At 40.2% G+C, this 20,107-nt stretch overlaps 1 protein-coding gene across 1 annotated transcript in view; it reads left to right on the top strand.

Annotated features, from left to right (window-relative positions):
• The first annotated feature begins 2,446 nt into the window (after positions 1-2,446).
• The window catches only part of fcho2 (FCH and mu domain containing endocytic adaptor 2), a 54,471-nt gene continuing 36,810 nt past the window's right edge, over positions 2,447-20,107 (top strand). Inside the window, 2 exon segments of the mRNA XM_034122815.1 lie at positions 2,447-2,648; positions 15,484-15,575. Coding sequence (XP_033978706.1) covers positions 2,616-2,648; positions 15,484-15,575 — 125 coding nt within the window. The 5' untranslated portion in view covers positions 2,447-2,615.

Here is a 20,107-nt window from a genome sequence, read left to right as displayed (position 1 = left end):
CATGGGTCTGTTTCTTGTATGTTCTCAAAGTGTAAAGCATTCATCTTGCTGCAGCTGCACAAACATTAACAAGAGCAGGGACAAAACTCATGTTGATTCATCTGTCAAATTTGTAATAATAGGTGTTTTTTGTATATTATATAGATAACCCTTCTTGTTACAAGGGCAAAGATTTAAAATGTGCCCCCCTCTCATTTCTTTAGATACATGTCATTTATCAATTAGACCAACAACATTAATACTTATTTTTATTTAAAAAGAACAATTTCACCCCAGGTGTCACACATGCATATAGATAGAAAGCAAACACTTGTGAATGATTTCCTATTAATTGTCCAAACGCTACTATTGTAATAGAAGCTGTGCCAATATGACAATGTAGTGTTGAGAAAGCAACCCAGCACTCAGAAATTGCTCTAATTTCCGGTTGTTTGGTTACTTGTCATACCTATCCACAGATAATATAGAACTGATTGTAAAAGTGCAAGGAGTGGACACATATTGAACATTTAACCCTCTATGGTATGATGTTGCCTCCAGGCAACATACCCATTTTTTGCCTTTTACATTCACACAATACATCTCAAATTATGATGCAATACTTTAAAGGGGACCTATCATGCAAAATGCACTTTTTTATGTCTTTTATACATAAATGTGTCCCCGGTGCGTCGGGGAACTCACGCAGCGTCAGAAAATAAAACCCTTTCTCTTTTCCTCCGTACCCAAATCTTTTAAAAACGGAGACGAGCGGATACTTTATTTGCTATGGAAACTTGTTAAAATGCACCATCGTACCATTATGGTAAATTGTAAATGTTGCCTTGAGGCAACACCGTACAATTATGGATTCACCATGATATTGTGGTATTGTGTGTTTAGGTATAAACTGTTGAAAAGCATACCAGTCATCATAGATCTCTACAATTTAACCAAGATACATTTGATGTTAAAGCCAACCCAACGATCTCTATGCAAAGATGGGATAAGAAAAAGAAAGAAACAGTGCAGGTTACCTGCCCAAGTGTTGTGCATGCATACAATAAAAGTATGAGAGTTGTGGATCTTCTAGACTCGCTGATTGCTCTCTACAGAACAAAGGTCAGGTCAAGGAAGTGGTATCACAAGATCGTGTTCCACATGATGGATTTCACTCTATGATTTCACTCTAGTGAATGCGTGGCTCTTGTACCGCAGGGACTGCAAAGGACAAAGTGTACAGCCTGCTGAAATTCAAAGTTGAAGTTGCAAATTGCTTTTGCAACGAGAGGAAAGTCTTGAAGAAGAGGGGGAGACCATCTCATAATGTTGACACAATAACTCTCTTTTTTCATAACTTAACATTATGGTACAGTGTTGCCTCAAGGCAACGCACCCCAAAAAGTACCCCCCAATAATTATTTCTTGAACATTTCTTTAGATTATGTTTATTTGGTCTATTCTATGACAAAACAACTCTCAAAATATTTTTCCCCAAATGGCATCATAGTGCCTACCATAGAGGGTTAACAATGAATTTATGGTTCACTTTTTGATTAAAAAAAATGTTAAATTACATTCATAAATGTAAAACAACCCATAGTACCACAAATCATCAGTCATTGTTTTTCTTTTTTGTGAGTTTAAAGAAAATGTGTAAAAAATTCCTCGCTGGCAAACTCTGTACTAAATAACTTAAAGGTGCGGTAGGTACTGTACATTTGAGAAACCGGCTCAAGATACACTTTTTGTTATATTCCATGGAATGCTCTTAACATCTCGATAGCAATGAATATCTTAAGTGCTTTGACAAAAAATCCATAAAAAAATGTCATCTGTGGAAGCCGTAGTACTGTAAAAAGCACGACCAATCATTTTAGCCAGTCCGGCTAAAATAACTGGATGGCCTACCTGCCTGTCAGCCTTCCATCTGTGCACACATTTATCTCGTGCCCTCATTGGTCATGTGCGCGTTCATGTGTGTTGGAGGGGGGGCTCTGTAAGGAAGTAGCAGATTTCTTCCGGCTGTGTATTTTCAAATTCTAGAGCACTCGAGCTGGTTTCTCCAAAATTACCTACCCCACCTTTAATGCACACCTGCATAAAATAAATCGGAATTATTAGATGAGTGAAGAGTAAACTTCACAAGTTGTGTTCACAGCTGGTTGGAAAATGGCATAATATAATATGATACAATAAACTATTATGTTATTTCGTATGTATCTGAGCTAGCAACTGTTTATTTTCGTTATCAGTCAATTATGACAGACATCTTTTAGGCTAATTCGCAGCTTTCTTTCCTTCAATATACCACTGCAACATTTTCAGCCTACTACATGAGTACAGGAGTTTACGCGAAACACATGAAGGCAGCATTTTACCGAACTAGTGTTAATCCGCCAAAGGAGGCGCTATTTCTTCCATAAAATGTAAACGGGAAGAAGCCATAGGGGAGAGAGACGCAATACAGACGGGTGGAGGTGGAGTCTTTAGGTGGGGAGGGAGAAGAAAGGGGAGAGGAGGAAAACGGGGAAAGGCAGATACAACAGAAACGGGGGGAGGACGGTGGATGATTTACGCTTTAAAAGTTGCCTTACAACACATTTAAGAGTTGCGGCGAAGAGGAATAAAACAAGATGATAACGCCCTACTTCCTAGAGAATTTCTGGGTAGGTTGTGCTTTTATTCACGTTGTTTACAACCGGTGCTATTCCTTATTATTCTGTTCCTGTGTTCCCTCCCTATCATGGCCATGTCAGCCAGGAATCAAATGTTATTAACGTTGCAGAGGTTCATAGCTTGCTGCTGTTGAGCCGGTGGTGTCCGGTGCCGCCAGACTTACTGGTCAGCAGCCCCCCGGCCATCGTTCATTTTCCTCGGCGATTATTATTTTGCCACCCCGGGGGTTTGGGCCTCTGTAACCCATCTAACTTGAAACCTCGAAGAGTCCACCCTTGCTCGCGCTAATTGGCTGTCTCAGGCTTGCTTGGAATGTTTATGGTCATTTCCTTGAATGCTATTGGTCGCCTTGGCTGTCATTCACAGCCCCTGGACGTACGCGTCATTTTCTTCCGTAACAAAGTTTCAGTGAGAGACCAGATGTTTAGTAAGTTAGAGAACAGCTTTAAAAAAACACGAAATCACTCTCCTACTGTATCAGATATTAAGCCTATATTTATATAGTGAGTGCTGAGGTATCTGTATTACTAATAAGCGGTATACAGTGTTATCTATTTACTTCCGAAAGGACATTTCTCTTCCGATTTGACGTGGCTGCGGTAGCAGGTTGAAAAGTAAAAGCAATGTCTTAACCAAACCACCGAATCATTACCTCCTCAGTGCTACCTTTACAACAACCTGTTGGTCTTTTTGTATTGCTTTGGCAAAACCCTAAAGCCCTAAAAATAGACTGTTATTGAAAGTGAGAGAAATTCCAGCTTTATTTGGGCTAACAGCTCTAAGCTAAGGCCAACGATTGTATACATTGATAGCACTGTTGCAAGTATGGGTCATGTTTGAATTTGTCTTGAGTCATTTAGACAGTTGTTAATGCTGTTATCTTGCTTGACCACTCTAAAGAGTTTTGATCAATAGGCAAAGATAAATGGGACGACTGCAAATGGGATATATTTGCTAATAACTGTGTTATTGCTTTGCTCTGTTGGTTATCTATGATGATACAGTTTGTTAAAAATGTAGTGCTTCAATTCAAATTCATATTGCAAACATATGCATATGCACTGTGCAATATCTGAGGTAGTATGCAGTACATTTATTGCTCGGAATTTGGATATGATAATGTGTATAACTATTGTATTTTAACCTTCTTCAACTTCTTATATTAATCTTTTCAACTTTAGCTTTCTTCTTTTAATGCGCTGTATCACCAATTCAAATTGTTGTGTACATTTGGCGAATGAAGAATGATACATATTTGAATGGATTAAGTGCTTCTTTGTTGATTAAGAAGTTGCTACATTACTATTTTCCAGGCTTATGCTACAATACAAAGTACTGTCACATAGCCAACACTCATATTGCATCTCCGTCTTCTCTAATGTGGGAAACACAGCTTTGGTTTGTCGCCTCAGTGGACCTCACTACCAGCTAACAAAGCTGATAACATTAGCTGTGTTACTGAACATTACATTAAGTAAAGTCATTTTTAAAAGTGCAGTGCTGTCAACCCAAAAGCCCTTTTCTAAAGGAGACTTCATCATGAACTAAATGGAGGAGAGGAGAGCCGAGACGCTCTTGACTCTTCAATCTGCCCTTTGTGCCCTGTATGGGGACACAAGAGAATCCAGTGATGGCAAAGATCAGCTGTGTGTTTAACATGCAGGACACACACACACTAGGCATTAGGAGTTGCATCCATTTCCCTTTGACTTGACTACAAATCATCACCACAAGCAGACACACTAGTCTTCACTTTTGAGAATACACCTGTCTCCGCTCTTTGCTCTTTCACTCTGTGGCCAGGATACATTTTCAATGATTCTCTTCTTTGTGTGCAATCTTGGCATGAATCTGTAATAGACAACATGACCCCTCAGCTGAATAAACATGTTCTTTAGGAATTAGGAGCCAGACATGGAACCGCCATGCTGTCAAAGCTGCAGCACTTTTTTTGTCCCTTCTACATTTCCGCTCAGTAGATTCGTGTTCAAGTTTCGCATGTCCGTTTCCCTTTTTCTGTGTGAAATGTGCACGAGTAAGCTTAAGTTAACTGAGGCCTGTCGAGGAAAGTCTGCATGGGAGATTGTCCCCACATGTGCTGAAATATCTCAGACAGATGTCAAGTTAGCAAAAGCAGCAGGTAGTTGGCCTTAACTTAATGTTTTTTAGCAATACTTCTATGATAAGTACATGCTTAATGTGGAGTCATGGGAAAATCAGATGGCAGCGTGATAAGCAAACAGTGTTGGCGGGATGTCTTTCTCCTCCCTGCTGTGTGTGTGTGTGTTTGTGGTCTAATAGGTTCTCACACTCCAGTTTTCACAGTCACTGTCGCTCAAGTGTCGCAATAACAGCAAAAACCAAAGAAACAAGAAGAGATCAACAATAGTGACATTGACACATTTCCTTTCAGCTTTCACACGCTGCCATATTGCTTTCAGTCTTTATCTGTAGAGGGAAGATCTTGCTGAGTTTTTGCAGTGAGTTGTGAGAATACCGTCCCCTTAGGGTGAAACGGTTTGGATCAACATTGACTTGTGTTTGCACTCGTAACACATATCCTTCCTCGTGGTGGTTGTTTTCATTTTTATGATTTGTGTGTGATGAATTCCTTTTTCAACATTCAAAGGCAGTCAAATACAAAAAATGAAATTAGTGCAAGAAGAAACAGGGTACAGAATAATTGAAATATATGTTATTATTATTCCAGTAGCCATACACTTGATGTCCCAGCCCGACTCTAAGTAGTGGTGAAGTTCCTCCACATTTATGTTTATCCCCCAAACAAAGCCCGGCTGTGTGTGCTCACCACATACTACGCTCTGTTTGTCTGATGTGACAGCTCAGTGCACCGCTCCCAGACCTCCCTGGTCACATGACCCAGGGCAGACACTGTGATGTCATGCTGCTGTCTCCCCGCTCTGTGCACAAGGCTCCGGGGACTACACCAGGCCATCGTGTACCGTCTGTCTGGAGAGAGGCTCGTGTTGTTGAATCCTCAGTGAATGTGTGCAGTCATATTCCTTTCCAGTGCTTTTACCTGAACACAGAGTAATGTCCCCCGGGACACTCTGAGCACCTGATTGTTTCCTGTTTACTGAGCTGCTAGTGGAAATGATATAACCAAGACTTCCTATGGACACTTCGGCTACATGTGATACATTTTGCACCATAATGTGATGAATGCACATACTATGTACGCTACAGCAGTGACAAATCCTTTTTGTTAGTTTGCTTTAAAAATGAAGAGAAATAGGTTTCTTGTAAAGCTAATCTACTTTGCAGCCTGCTTAGCAATATGGTGTATTTAACATGTAACATTGAAGCAGCATATCTTTTATTGTCTTAGGTGTAGTCTAATATTCTATTTTAAGCACATTATATTTAGTTAATCCTATTCAGAAGTTTTATTTCCATACAAATGCTGTGCAAATCATGTATTAAGGCTGCAGCTAACTATTCTTTCTATTAGTAATTTAACACTAGATTATTTTCTTGATTAATTCATGATTAATAAAATACAAATAATGACACTTCTCATTAGCTTTAGCCCCTAGATGGACACTACCTTGAAAATAAGACAATGTATGATAATAAAATGAATGGAAGTTTTGAGAGACTTTCTGTCTTAGTTTTTCATTTTAGTTATAGCAATAGGCAGTAAAATATTGGAAGATAAGCAGCTCTCTCTGTCACGAGATGCCTTACTGCGTGTCTGGCCATAAACACTGGATTCCCTAAACACAGGAGCTTGGAACTGGTTTTATACTCAGAAAGAAAGAAAGTGAATTCCTGTCCTCCTCTTTCCGGCAGATGTTACATGATCAACTGCAGCACTGTGGTTTTGTTTATCAGTCCTTAAAGGTGTTTTCTCAGATTAAACATTGGCCTTGTAACTGTTTCTTTTTGTGTTTCTCACCCTGTAATAACAGGGATGTTACTGTTGTGTGAAAACACAATCCTGTGTCTATTCCAACAGCAGTCTGTGGTGTGTGTTCTGGCCACGGCTTCATGAAACAGACTTGAACCGAGCCTTTTGATTCTACCACTTCCTGTATCTCATACTTTAAATAGACTCAATTATTGACGCAGGTATCTGTTTGCTCAGTACAAATGAGAAAGAGTGTCAATAGGGCATTTATGAGACTGCTGTGTCCGACTCCTTTTGGTTATTTTATTATATGGTGTATTTAGGTCTCTGTGTTTCTATATTTTGTATTGAAGGACAAAACATTAACAGGACAAATAGGGCTGAAACGTCGACCTTTTTCACTGTCAACTATTCTTTGGTAAGAAATTCATGAAAAATGCCCTTACAATTATCTATTGCCAAGTTGAAGTCTTTAAGTGGCTGGTTCTGTGCAAGAAGCAGTGTAACACCCCAACATAAATCAGGTTAAATATCATGAAGACTATAAGTAGTGAATCTTCACATTTGAAAAGCTACAACAAGGGAAAGTTTGGTGCTTTTGCTTGAACATGTATTTAAACATCACGTAGTGTTTTGTGGAGTGTGTGTTCTGTGTTCTTATGGCGCTTTTCCACTGCAGGACCTAGCACGGCTTAGCACAGCTTAGTTTGGCCTTGGTAGGCCAGGCTCACATTAAGCTGCATTTCCATTACAGTTTAGTAACCGGGGTAGTTACTATAGTAACGCAGGGTAGGCGGGGCGATCGGCTGTTCGGCGGGCGGAGCGACGCTGCGTAAAACTGCCGTGACGTCATCTTCAATGCGAACCACAAAACCAAAACATCAGCCGTTAGCTGTTAGCACTCAGAGCTCACAGCTCCTCATATCTGTTCAGAAACTAGACAAAAGTTAAACAAGTACAAACCACAGACTGTCTGTGTCATGGTGAATACAGTCACTGGTTTATTTATGTCTGTAGGCCGTTGTTGTGAGTGTGGACGGAGCATATACAACGTTAGCTTAGCCTGGTCGACCCGATCTCCATTCAGAAAACACGCATTTTAAAAGGTTTTCCGCCTGCCGTCTTGTCTGCAGACCGGTATCAGTATGTTGTTACTTCGGCATCATTTTGAAACGTGTATTACAATTAAATCACGGTAACATATGTTCATTTTGTTGTAGTTGTAGCCCCCTTGCCAGCGATTCTCTCTGACCCATCAGCAGTCGAGAGTGTTTACGTCACTAGTTTAGCATATTCAGCCCGGTTATTGGCCCGGTAAGAACCTCGATTTTGGAGGGCCAGAGCCCTGAGCCGGAACCACCCCTAGTGGAAAAGCAAAAAAAAACGTGCTGCAGTGGAAAAGCGCCATTAGTAGCTGATTGATAGAGCTTTCTGAACTTTATTTTTGTCTCTTTTGAATCATTAACCATATAGCCCACTCCAAGTTCAGATTCAATTCTCAAATGTTTCTAAAATGACTATTTTGACATGTTGCTATTGTCCATGAAGTAAAAGGAATTATTAGAAATGAAATGGTTAAATTGCCACGAGGAAAGTGGGGGCAGAATCAAGAGTCAAAGCTTTCTCACTAATGCAAAGCTGTTTTAGTTAATAATTATAACTTCAGTTAAGAACTCCATGAACCCTCAGCAGCAGCTCATTTCTGCTTGGGAAACAGACCTGTGTCAGTCTAAATACCTGAACGTATGTCTTGGTGTGTGTTCAATTCTGCTTTAATTGGTAATGAGGTAAGGTTGCTGCTTTTCCCATCAAAGCTCACCTTCTCCTTGCTCATGAGTGAAACCACTCTTCCAGCAAGAGCATTAGTGTACATTTAACCATGACGTAAGCTGTCTAGTTGCCAGGCTATTACCTACATTTTTTCATGTCAGCCTCAAGCATTCAAGACGCTGAGTCCCCTGTAGTGAGCCGTGCACACATAGCACAGGATTTAGGTTCTTGTGTAAGAATGTGTGGCCTATATACCCATAAGAGCCAATACTAATGGGTAGAGGACATTAAACTATTCTGTTGAAGGAAGCGCGCCTACAGCAAGTCATTTGGTCTGACTGAGGTTGAAGAGAGTGGAATATAATTCAATGCAATCAAAAAATGAAACACTTATAGATCTTCCAGCAGTAACCAATAAAAACAATTCATGATTCACTCTTGCACATGTCAGCAGTAAACTCTATTTTTGCTGCCTCTATCTATATGCTCTGCTTGTTTTCAAGCCTGTTCTATATGTGTATATGTCATATTGCTGCTTTTAACAACTGTGTGCAATGTGCTACTTTATGTATATATATCCTTACTGCTTTTAACAGCTGTGTGCAAGGCATTACTCATTGTATAAGTCTCTCTAGCTTTTAAAGAGGACACATTCTGCTCATTTTCAGGTTCATATTAGTATTTGTGTCTCTTCTGCGACAAGTTTCATACTTTAATGTTCAAAAAGCTCTTTATGTTTCTCATACTGCCTGTGCTGCAGCACCTCTTTTCACCCTCTGTCTGAAACCAGAGCCCAGTCTGCTCTGATTGGTTAGCTGGCCGGCTCTGTTGTGATTCGTCAACCGCTGAGAGATATCTCACCCATTAGCATGTACAATATGTTGGAGCGCTAGCCACTAGAAGCGTGATTGTACATAGTGATGTCACTATTTTACGGAGGTAAACAAAGGAGTCCAATGGAGGTGTTTCAGGCAGGGGGGGAGTGTGTGGGAGAGAAACTCCCTCTGGAGGGAACACAGGGATTTTAACCTTTGCAGCAAGACCATTTATGGCGCATTTCCACTGCAGGCCTCGCTCGACTTAGTACGGTTTTGTTAGGCCTTGTTAGGCCTTGTTAGGCCCGGCTCACTTTAATGCTGCGCTTCCATTACAGTTTAGGAACTGGGGTAGTATCTATAGTAACGCAGTGTAGGCGGAGCCGTGACGTCATCTTCAATGAGCACCCCAGAAAAACAACATCAGCCGTTCGCTGTTAGCACTCAAGCTCACAGCTCCTCATATCTGTTCAGAAACTAGACAAAAGTTGAACAAGTACAAACCACAGACTGTCTGTGTCATGGCGAGTACAGTCGCTGCTTTATTTATGTCTGTATAGGCCGTTGTTTTGAGTGTGGACGGTCGGAGCATATATTGCGTTAGCTTAGCCGATCTCCATTTAGACAACACACATTTTAAAAGGTTTTTCGCCTGCCGTCTGTCTGCAGACTTGTCAAAGCATTAATTCATGGTTTTTACTAACCGGTATCAGTATGTTGTTACTTCGGCATCATTTTGAAACGTGTATTACAATTAAATCACGGTCAAATATGTTCATCTTGTTGTAGTTGTAGCCCCCTTGCCAGCGATTCTCTCTCTAGTTTAGCAAACTCAGCCCGACTCAGCCTGGTTGTTGGCCCCGATAGAACCACGATTTTGTCGGGCCAGAAAAAAGGTGAAAAAGTAGCCCCGGGCCGGAACTAGGCATAGTGCAACTTTGCAGGTCTCCCTTGAAAAAGAGATCGTTGATCTCAATGGGATTTTTCACCTGGTTAAATAAAGGCTACAAACAAACAAACAGTGGAAACGCAACCAAAAACGGGCCCAGCACGACACGGCACGCTTAAACCGCACTCCGCGCCATTGTGGAAATGCGCCATTAGATCAGGGTGTCCGCAGGGTCTTGAAAAGTATTAAAAGTTGATAAATCAATTTAGCGAAAATTAAGGCTATTAAAAAGTATTAAACGGCATTTTCCAAGGTATTACATTTTGTAGCTTGTTTGCAATAAGTATATCAATTGTCCAAAGAGGTTGTATTCTACAGTCTGCCTGAATGTAATCATTGCGTAGGTGTGTAGTGTGATTCTGTGTAGTTTATTTATGGCATCCCGTTGGATTTGACGTCATCTGAACAGGACATCGCACGCTCACTGCTTGATAGCGCGCAAAGGTCCGTTTACGCCGGTTGTTAAACAACATCGTTATGGGGAAATGCAAGTCTGCGTCCAAATGGTTGGAAGATAAGGAGGAAGGACAATCAATACTGTATATAGTAAATGTGAGGTAAAGTGTGTCGCCAATGTAGCCGTTAAAACTCCAAGTGGCGATGAGGTCTTAAAATGTATGGAAAGGGTCTTAAAAAAGGTCTTAAAAGGTATTACATTTGACTTCAGGATTCCTGCATATACCCTGTAGATGCACAAAAACCTTTATAGCACAATTCAGGAAAGGGGAAAACCCCAAATGATGTATTTTCGAAAGCATTTAAACTTCATGCCCTTAGATTTTTTTCATTTGGCAAATGTTGCCATTTTGATACCATGCTTATTAAATTGATTTGCTAGATGGGACAGTGCTAAAGAGAAAACTAAAGCAATCTGTTTGTGTGTTAATATTGGCAGTGTTTGGATATGGAACAGCTGACACTATTCAGTCTGTTGGAAGCTGTCTCAGCGGCATACTGTGCTTTTGCTGAAACAGACTGTGAGTGACATGTGTGCTAACCTCTCAGCATGTTATCCTCTCTTTTGGGTGGGGCAGGGAGTTTAAAACCTCTCCATCTAAATCCAAGCATAAAGACCACTTCTGAATTTCACAATGTGTGGTTGGAATATTAAACACCCAGTAGGGAGGCTTTCATCAATGAGTGTCCAGAATAGGACATTGAGAAACTGTGCGACACACCAGTATCACTTCTCCAATTCTCCCTGTTGTACAATCCTGAACTAGCCAGTAGACACATATAGACATTTCTATTCAACTTCAAATTCTTAGACATTTCTGGTTGGTTTCAAGGGGGTTCATTCTTGCCTCCTGCTTTGTAGGATTATCTTTTTTGCAGAATTGATATTGTAACATGGCTGCTGAAAACGCCCCGAGCAGTTTCCTGTGTTTGTTTTTATTTTACATTTTGTACTCATTGATATTACATTCCACATGAGCACAGTTAGTTGTTGCACAGAATGGAGTCTCTTCCTGTTCTGCTCTGTTCTGGGCCGCTGTGTGTTTTCACTCACTTTTCGTCACTTCCCTGTTTTGTCGACTGATTGGCCAATTGTCAATGTTTGTCTCTCTTTGTGTTTCGTATAGGTGCACAGTATTTTGTATTTGTAATCGTCACTGTGATGTCAACTTGTGTGATGAACACATTTAGAAAGACTGCAATTCTGCACCTTAGACTGTATAGGTTACTGGACCTGGGGATTGTTGTGGTTTGGAGCCTTCTGTGTTCAGTTTAATGTTTCATTTGTTCAATAACAGAAAGTTGGAGAAATCTTTTTCTTTTAAATGTTCTCCTTTCTTTTTTTTTAATAAAGGCTACTGAAAGCAGCAGACAAAACAAATTGAGTACACTTTATGATCTGTAATTTGATTTCAAATATTAGCATTATTGCTGTATTCAACAACCATATGGCATATTTTACTTATGTCCTGCAACCGGAGTTCCTTTTGATCTAGGCAGTATAATGGAGTAGGGCTGAACGATTAATCGATTTTAAATCGAAATCGCGATTTTAAATGATGCGATTTTAAATGATGCGATTTTAAATGATGCGATTATCAAATCACAAAGCCTGCGATTCTTTTTTTAAACTTTTTTTTTTCTTTTTTTTTTTCTTGTGTGTCAGTCATCCACACCAATCAGAAGTGCTGTGCTCCACATGTACCAGCCATTGTTAACCAATCAGAAGTGGCCCATGATAGAAGGTGATAGACAGATTGATCCAATCACCTGCCAAGTATATTTGAAAGTGCCTGCCCTTTTCCAAATGGCTTCCAATGGAGCTTTCCTAGATGGTTTGGTGAAGCATCTGAGTCAGGTTAGTAATGCTCCATCACATGTTTCTATTACAGGGTGAATCTTAAACTGAAGCTTGACTTTAACCCAACGGAAGTTTCATGTAAGTTTAGTTCTTTCACTCGTAGCTCGGGCTGCGGGGGTGCTAGAGACGGGAGCACGTTGATACGACCTTCCTAGCCGGAGATATGGCCGCATTTTACAATAAACTTCCGTTGGGTCGCTTAAAAACAAATATCGCAAATCCAATCGCAATCGGAATATCTGCAATTAGATGATTTCCCCAAATCGTGCAGCCCTATGGAGGACATAAGGTCAGCTGTTATGGTCGGTGCCTCACCTTCCCGTCTTGACATCTAATGCGTGCAGAAGTTTGCATATCATGCTGTTTTCTGCAGGCCGGGTTACTGCTAAACTTTTACTTTGTTACGGTTATCTTGTTACAACAAGAAGCTAATCTCAGTGGTCTGCTCGCTGGGGTTGAATATAGGTCAGTGAGCTGTAGCCCAGAGAGGGGGCTTTTCTTTTTAATGTCTATTTGCTCTCTAAACAGAGTTATATCAGAGCTACCTCTGAGGTTCATTTTGACCTTTACTCTTTGTCAATGTGCAAAAACAAGGACTTGTTAAAGCTGCCTGTTTACCGAACTGCTGACAGCGTATTGCTCCAGGAACCAGGAAGTATCTGTGACTCTCGGGTTGAGGTGAAACAAAGTTTGCTGCCAGATTTAGACAAGAATGAGGATAAACTGCTGTGTTATCATGATTACATTTCACTGAACATATGACTTTCCTTATCTGTCTGCATGTGGGTAGAGCTATTGTTCAGTTCTTTGCATGCTGTTCAGCAGAATCTACTATATTTTACCATTTGCTTTAGAAGAGAGAGAGAAGGGTTTTAAAGGCACTTCCTAGCTTCAAGCCATGGTTCTATTCCCTCTGTCACTAAATAGACGGCCTGAAGGAGCTCATTGAGGAAGTCATTCTTCTGTTCTGGGAAATGCCAAGAAGGTGTTTGTGTTTTAGGTGTGTCAGGCGTGTAGGCCACTTGTATTACATAATCGGGTACAATTTCAATGAAATGTCATGCAATTTGTGCATTAAAAAGTTTTAAATAAAAGAAAGTGAGTTCTGTGGGGGTTAAAGTTAGTGACCTCATTAAGATCCTAGTGATATTGATTTACAAGCTATTGCTGAGCCTCTCAGTGCTGAACTGGTGTATTCACTTTTGATCTTCTTGACCTAAACAGGGAGAAAAGGCTGTGATCTGAAAGGTCGGATCCTTACTATTGTTGTCCATCACAGGGTGTAAATATCCTTATGCGGGGTCAAGCACTGCCTATTGTGTGTCCAGCAGAACAAACCCCTATGTGTAGGGACATGTGGTCCTGTCCTCTTCTGTTGGCTCACCAGACAGTAAGGAGACGCTTAGTGCAGCAGGAGTAGAAACTCCCAGGAACTTTCTCAAGTGTCTCTGCCTTTCCACAAGTCAGTATGCCGCTCCCAGGTCAGGCCTTCTGTGAGGTGGCCATCAAGATACAGAATCTAAATACCCTCCCCACGAGGACCTGTCTATAATAATGGAGAATTATTTCTCTGCTTTGTACCAAAGCCTACAGTCGGCTCCTTCAGCCGAACATCATTTGTATGACCAACGTGCCTGCCCTGTCAACTCTACTACTGTGAACAGACAGCCAGAGACAGTGTTTCCCCTACCATTGTCTTGGAGGGGCGCTGCGCCCACGCCAACGGAGCCCCACGCCCCACGCCCCCCCTGGAATTCAAGGTGTTTAAAAAAAAAAAATAATTATAATTTTATTTTTTAAACTAATTTCTTTTTTTTAATATATATATATATATATATATATATATATAGCACCAAATTGCAACTAATCTATATCTACTGTCACTTTTCACATTGAACATGTGCTCTTTTATTAAATAAACGCTTTCATTTTAAGTTGTGAGTTTAGTGTTTTTGACCCTAAGAAACACTGATGCATTAATCAATAACAATAATTCACAGCTCCTCACTCTGCTCCAGAGGATTTAAAAGCAGTAAACCTAGGGGAAACACTGAGAGAGGTAGGGTCAGGTCAATAACTGTTCTCCAAATCAGCGTAGCTCTTATCTTGAATACAAACCCAGCACCATCAAAGTCATTCTAGCAGAGGCCACCTGGCCTATCTACTGTAATAGTGAAGTTCAGAGTTTATTATCTGAATCTGAAGGTGATTTATTGATACAGTCTGCAAAGGCCTTATCAGTCTTAGCATGCTGATAGTCAGCATAATACATATCGTACACAACAATACACAATATCAAATACAAACTTATCAGGGCCTTCTGTTGGAAAAACAGTCTGGTGACTCATTTTATAAGTCTGCAATAAGCTAATATGAACAAGTCAGCCTGGCTGATTGATTGTTCTAGCTCTGATAAAGGAGGTAGCTTGGTGAAAGAATACAAAAACAAAAACTAATTTGTATTTATTATGTTAATATTGTCCTTTGAATTCATTGTGATCTTTTGCTTGCAATTTAATTGATGTATTGAATTGCCTTCATTCATATGTTGTGTATTCTGTTTGTAGGATTATATAAGTATGTGGTACACAAATAATATGTTTTCATTATTAAAACATTTAATATCAGTAGTAGTAGTTTTAGTAGTAGTAAGAGGGTGTCACTCTATCTGTACTTTAAGGGTCATTTGTGATTTATTAAGAACAATCTTAAATGTAAAACCAAAATGTTTCATTAATTTAAATTATTCAGAGGTATCTGCAATTTTTTAGGGCATCAGTGCAACTGGACACCCGTCCCCCGGTGGCATGGTAACGGGAACACAGACGGACAGACCTCTATCTCTTACATTATCTGCTCCAGACATAGACCAGTCCACAACACTTCATACATTTTTTTTGAACATACCTTTCTCTCAAACATGGCAAAGATGAGTATGGTTGACCAGAGGCTTCTGCACATGCAGCTGGACGGTATGCAGACAATCAGAGTCCTGCTTTTAGAAAAGGCCATCACGGTAACGTCAGTACAAAGTAGTTGTTGTTTGTTGGACTTGGTGCTGTGACTTATCTATCTGCATTCCTTTTTTGTCTTTGAAATGCAGGGTGAAAAAAACAATGGCTTTGATGTGCTCTACCATAACATGAAGCATGGCCAGATTTCCTCCAAGGAGCTGACGGACTTCATCAGAGAAAGGTAGGACATGGCACTCTGACACACTTCACTTGCTCTGAGGAGGTGGCCCTCTCTACGTAGTTAACAACATGTTAATCCAGTACATACAATAAGTTAGCCTGCTGTGATGTGTTGCTTCTTCAATACATGTATTACCTGTTGTGTGGTTTTCTTTGTATTTGAAATGTACTTCCCAAACAGCACCAGCAGATCCTGTTCCTGTAGTAACACCCAAGTACTTAGCTGCTATTCAAAGCACTCTGAATGTGGCTGATTGCTAAATACATCTCAAACCATATGGGTTTGTTCCAAGTTGAGCCTCAACTAACATTATTATTTTTTACATTATGTTCCTTAAGAATAAATCCTCCTAGTTCATTTCATTTCATTTCAAACCTTTATTTATCCAGGTGTATCCCATTGAGATCATTGATCTCTTTTTCAAGGGAGACCAGAGGCCTGTACTACGAAGCCGGATTTTCTCTTAGCCGGCTGACTTCAGGGAAAACTCTGGCTTTCCGGTCCTACGACGCTGGTTCTCTTTTTAGCGGGCTAGATCTCCATGGTAACTTATGCTGAGCGGCTAACCTCCTCGGGAGGAGGTTAGGTTGCAGGCTAAGAGATCAACTCAGTGAAAGCACCGCCTGCTGACTAATCAGAGCTCCGTGTGCGGAGTTTAAAGCTATCAAGTCATATTACAGGATAGAGGAAATACAGAAAAACTGCCGTTGCAGGAAAGACGGCCGGCAAAAATCAACTGACTGTGTGAACGTGAAAATGAATAGAATATCCCCTCCCATCTTCAGAGCAATCTGACTATTATAACATTAGCGTTAAGAAAGCTTACTTAAATATCTGCCACAACATAAGTAACCGGATCAGAGTAACATTAAGTACAGTCCGCGGCACTGTGAGTGCAGACGTCGATGTGTCCCATTATCATTCATATCATATCACATCATAATGTATCATATATTTCCTTATTTGAGTCAGCTTCTTGAGCCGTATCTGGCCGTGCAACACTCACAGTGTCACATACTGTATGCAGAAGTATTATTTTAAGCAACACATTAAGTTGACGAAACACTCGAGTCAAATGTAATTAAAGTCAGATCCACTCGTGATATCATAAACCTGTTAATGTACGCATTCAAACACTTTTTATTTTACCAGCTGTATTCACCTTGCAGGTGCAGCTATGTGGCTTTTATCCTGGATAAAGTGTTTAAGTCATGGATGTTTAAAGTTTAACTTCTTCATATTTGACTAATAATAAAGTTCACTTTTCATTCAGGAAGTATGACGCTGCGCTGTCAGTACACTTGTCCATGTTTGAGATTGGTCGAATGCTCCAAATACCACCCCTTTCATGTGAACGCGCACCTAACTAGATAGGACACGGCTGGCTTGAGCGATCCACTTGATAACCAGCGTCGTAGTACAGCTTAGCCAGAGCGCGTATGTTTTGGATTGGGCCAACCGGCTAACTCAAACATATCCAGGTTAGGTTGAACCAGCTTCGTAGTACAGGCCTCTGATCAAGTAGGTTCCACATGAAACATAAAAACATAAACAGAACAACAAAAGGACATCATACAGCATCATTACAGGGATTACAATTTACATAACTATCCACATGAACAGGTACCAACAGCTTCCGATTGAGTAGCATCCAACAATAGCTTGAGTAATTATTTGTTCATTATTGGTTCAGTCTACAATTAGTCAGAAAACCAAAAAGAAATGAATTTCACTATATATGACAAAGAAAAACAGTTCTCATATTTACATATTTAAGAAGCAAAGAATATAGAATATACAAGTCAACTTTATTATCAATATCTGTGATTGTGTTAGAAACAGGGAGACCAAAATTCAGTTTTGCACTGTCTCAAAGATGAAAATATATACCACAAAAAATGTATATACATATATGTATATATACAAACATACACAAAATAAAGAAAACAATATAAAAAAGGCACATAAATAAATATATAAAAATAGCACTGCTTTTACTTTAAAAATCCCTGAAATTATTTAGTGATAATCAAACTATCTGTCAATTTGTCTGTTCTTGATTAACTATTCAATTAATCAACTAATCATTTCAGCTGTAGTTCTCATGAAGATGACTTTTTTTTCAAGGAGGTAATCAATATTTATCAGATAAATGAACTGTAAATGTAATGAATTATTTGTATTGAGTCCTTTATTTAAACAGGTAGTCTTGTTAAGATCAGTTGCTCGTTGTAAAGAGACCTGTGTACAAAATAAATAAATATATCCACATACAAGTCAAGCATTGAAAGACGAATAAATGTAACAGCTGAAGGTGGGTGTAGATTATTGTGGTAATGTTATGCAAACTTAACCTCTTTGTGAAAGAAGCATAAACCTTAGCCCACATGTGTCAAACTCAAGGCCCGTGGGCCAAATCAGGCCCTTGGTGGATTTAATTTCGGCCCGCAGGATAATTTCTAATTACTATTAGATCTGGCCCGCGGGTATATTGCACGCACACCTTCACTCCATCCTGAGGATCTCCTCAGCTCAGAGCCTGACCCCAAACATTGATGAACTTGCACCCAAGATGAGATGCCAAGTATCTGGCTTGAACTAGCATCACAGAGCAGCACACTTATGGCGCATTTCCATTGCAGCGCGTAGCTCGCTTTAAGCGTGCCGTGTCGTGCCGTCCCCTTTTTTGGTTGTGCTTCCACTAGGCCTCGTTCCGGCGCGGCACGGCGTGGGGCCACTTTTTCCCCTCTTTTCTGGCCCTAGAAAATTGTGGTTCTATCGGGGCCAACAAACAGGGCTGAGTCGGGCTGAGTATGCTAAACTAGAGAGAGGAGCGCTGGCAAGAGGGCTAGAACTACAACAAGATGGACATATTTGACCGTGATTTAATTGTAATACACGTTTCAAAATGATGCCGAAGTAACAACATACTGATACCGGTTAGTAAAAACCATGAATTAATGCTTTGTCAAGTCTGCAGACAGACGGCAGGCGAAAAACCTTTTAAAATTCGTGTTTTTCTAGATGGAGATTGGCTAAGCTAACGCAGTATATGCTCCGACCGTCCACACTCACAACAACGGCCTATACAGACATAAATAAAGCAGCGACTGTATTCACCATGACACAGGCAGTCTGTGGTGTGTACTTGTTTAACTTTTGTCTAGTTTCTGAACATATATAAGGAGCTGTGAGCTCTGAGTGCTCACAGCTAACGGCTGTGTTGTGTTTCTGGATTTCTCATTGAAGATGACGTCACGGCTCCGCCTACACTGCGTTACTATAGTAACTACCCCAGTTCCTAAACTGTAATGGAAGCGCAGCATGAAGTGAGTCGGCCCTGTTAAGGCCCAACGCGGCCAAGCCGTACCGAGCCGTACCGAGTGTGGCCGAGGCCGACCGTGTAGTGGAAATGCGCCATTAGTTTAATGGATGTTTCCTTCTGCACTTTTTCTCTCACGACAACAGGGCATGTTTGGTTTTTTCTTTGAGGGAAATTGTTTTTTTTAAGCTGTTGTTGGCCTGTGGAAAAATGTAATCATAAGAAATGACTGCAGATAGAGCCATAAGAAATGAATGCAACTGATTATTTAATGTTTAATGTTGTTTTTATAGGCAATCATTTAAGCTTTGTTAGTTCCAGGTTTAATATGTGCAATAAGTTCATTTCAATAAGTTTTGCAATAAACATTGAACCAGTCCGGCCCTCGACTAGTACCCATTTTTTAATTTTGGCCCACTGTGTATTTGAGTTGGACACCCCTGCCTTAGCCTATCTCTACCCTGACATTGTGTTACACACCCCCAGTGTCTGCAGCTGGATAATACCATAATAATACCTTCTTTACAAAATTCTTTCCACATCCACAGAGATTAGCCTCCCTGTGTCAGAGGTGTGTGTTTATAACCTGCCGCATGATGGATGGGCGACCGCTGGAATTCAACCGTGGATTCCACCTCTCTCACTGCGTCACTCAGACACTTCATTATAACACTGGGTGCAGGGTTTAATGTGCTCCTTCTACTGGATTTATTGGAAGACTGCAAGTCTTATTAATAATAAACAAAGCTAAGATTATGTTACATTACCTTAATGGCTGGGTCACAGGGAAAATAAGCTTCTTTAGCACATTATTCATGGTGGCAGGGGCCCTAAATTAAAACCATTCTCTTTTTGAAGAATTTCTGCATAAAATTGCAAATGCACCGATGGTAAAGCTCTGTCACTGTTCAAACCATTCAGACTCATTCTTTCTAATCAATCATCTTTAAGCTTTTAACTGTGCTTAATTATGAACACTTTATTCAGTCAGCTGGAATGTCTGTTCATACTAAACAAATGAATCAATACATAATCCGTAAAAGAGACAAGAAGAGATTTATTTAATTATTTGTATTGTAAGATTATTGCTTATTTTTGCTTAATTTGATAAACACTGTCCAAGTTTCTAGGATGGCTTGGGTGTTTCAGTTCCCAGGCTTATGTTTTGTTTTGTACTTTAGAATACTGCACAATGGCTCCCTCTGCTGGA

Source organism: Trematomus bernacchii, unplaced genomic scaffold (assembly GCF_902827165.1).
Source record: "Trematomus bernacchii unplaced genomic scaffold, fTreBer1.1, whole genome shotgun sequence".
NCBI classification, from domain to species: Eukaryota; Metazoa; Chordata; class Actinopteri; order Perciformes; family Nototheniidae; genus Trematomus; species Trematomus bernacchii.
Note: the sequence above shows the minus strand (reverse complement) of the source record. Positions and strands in the feature narration are given on the sequence as shown.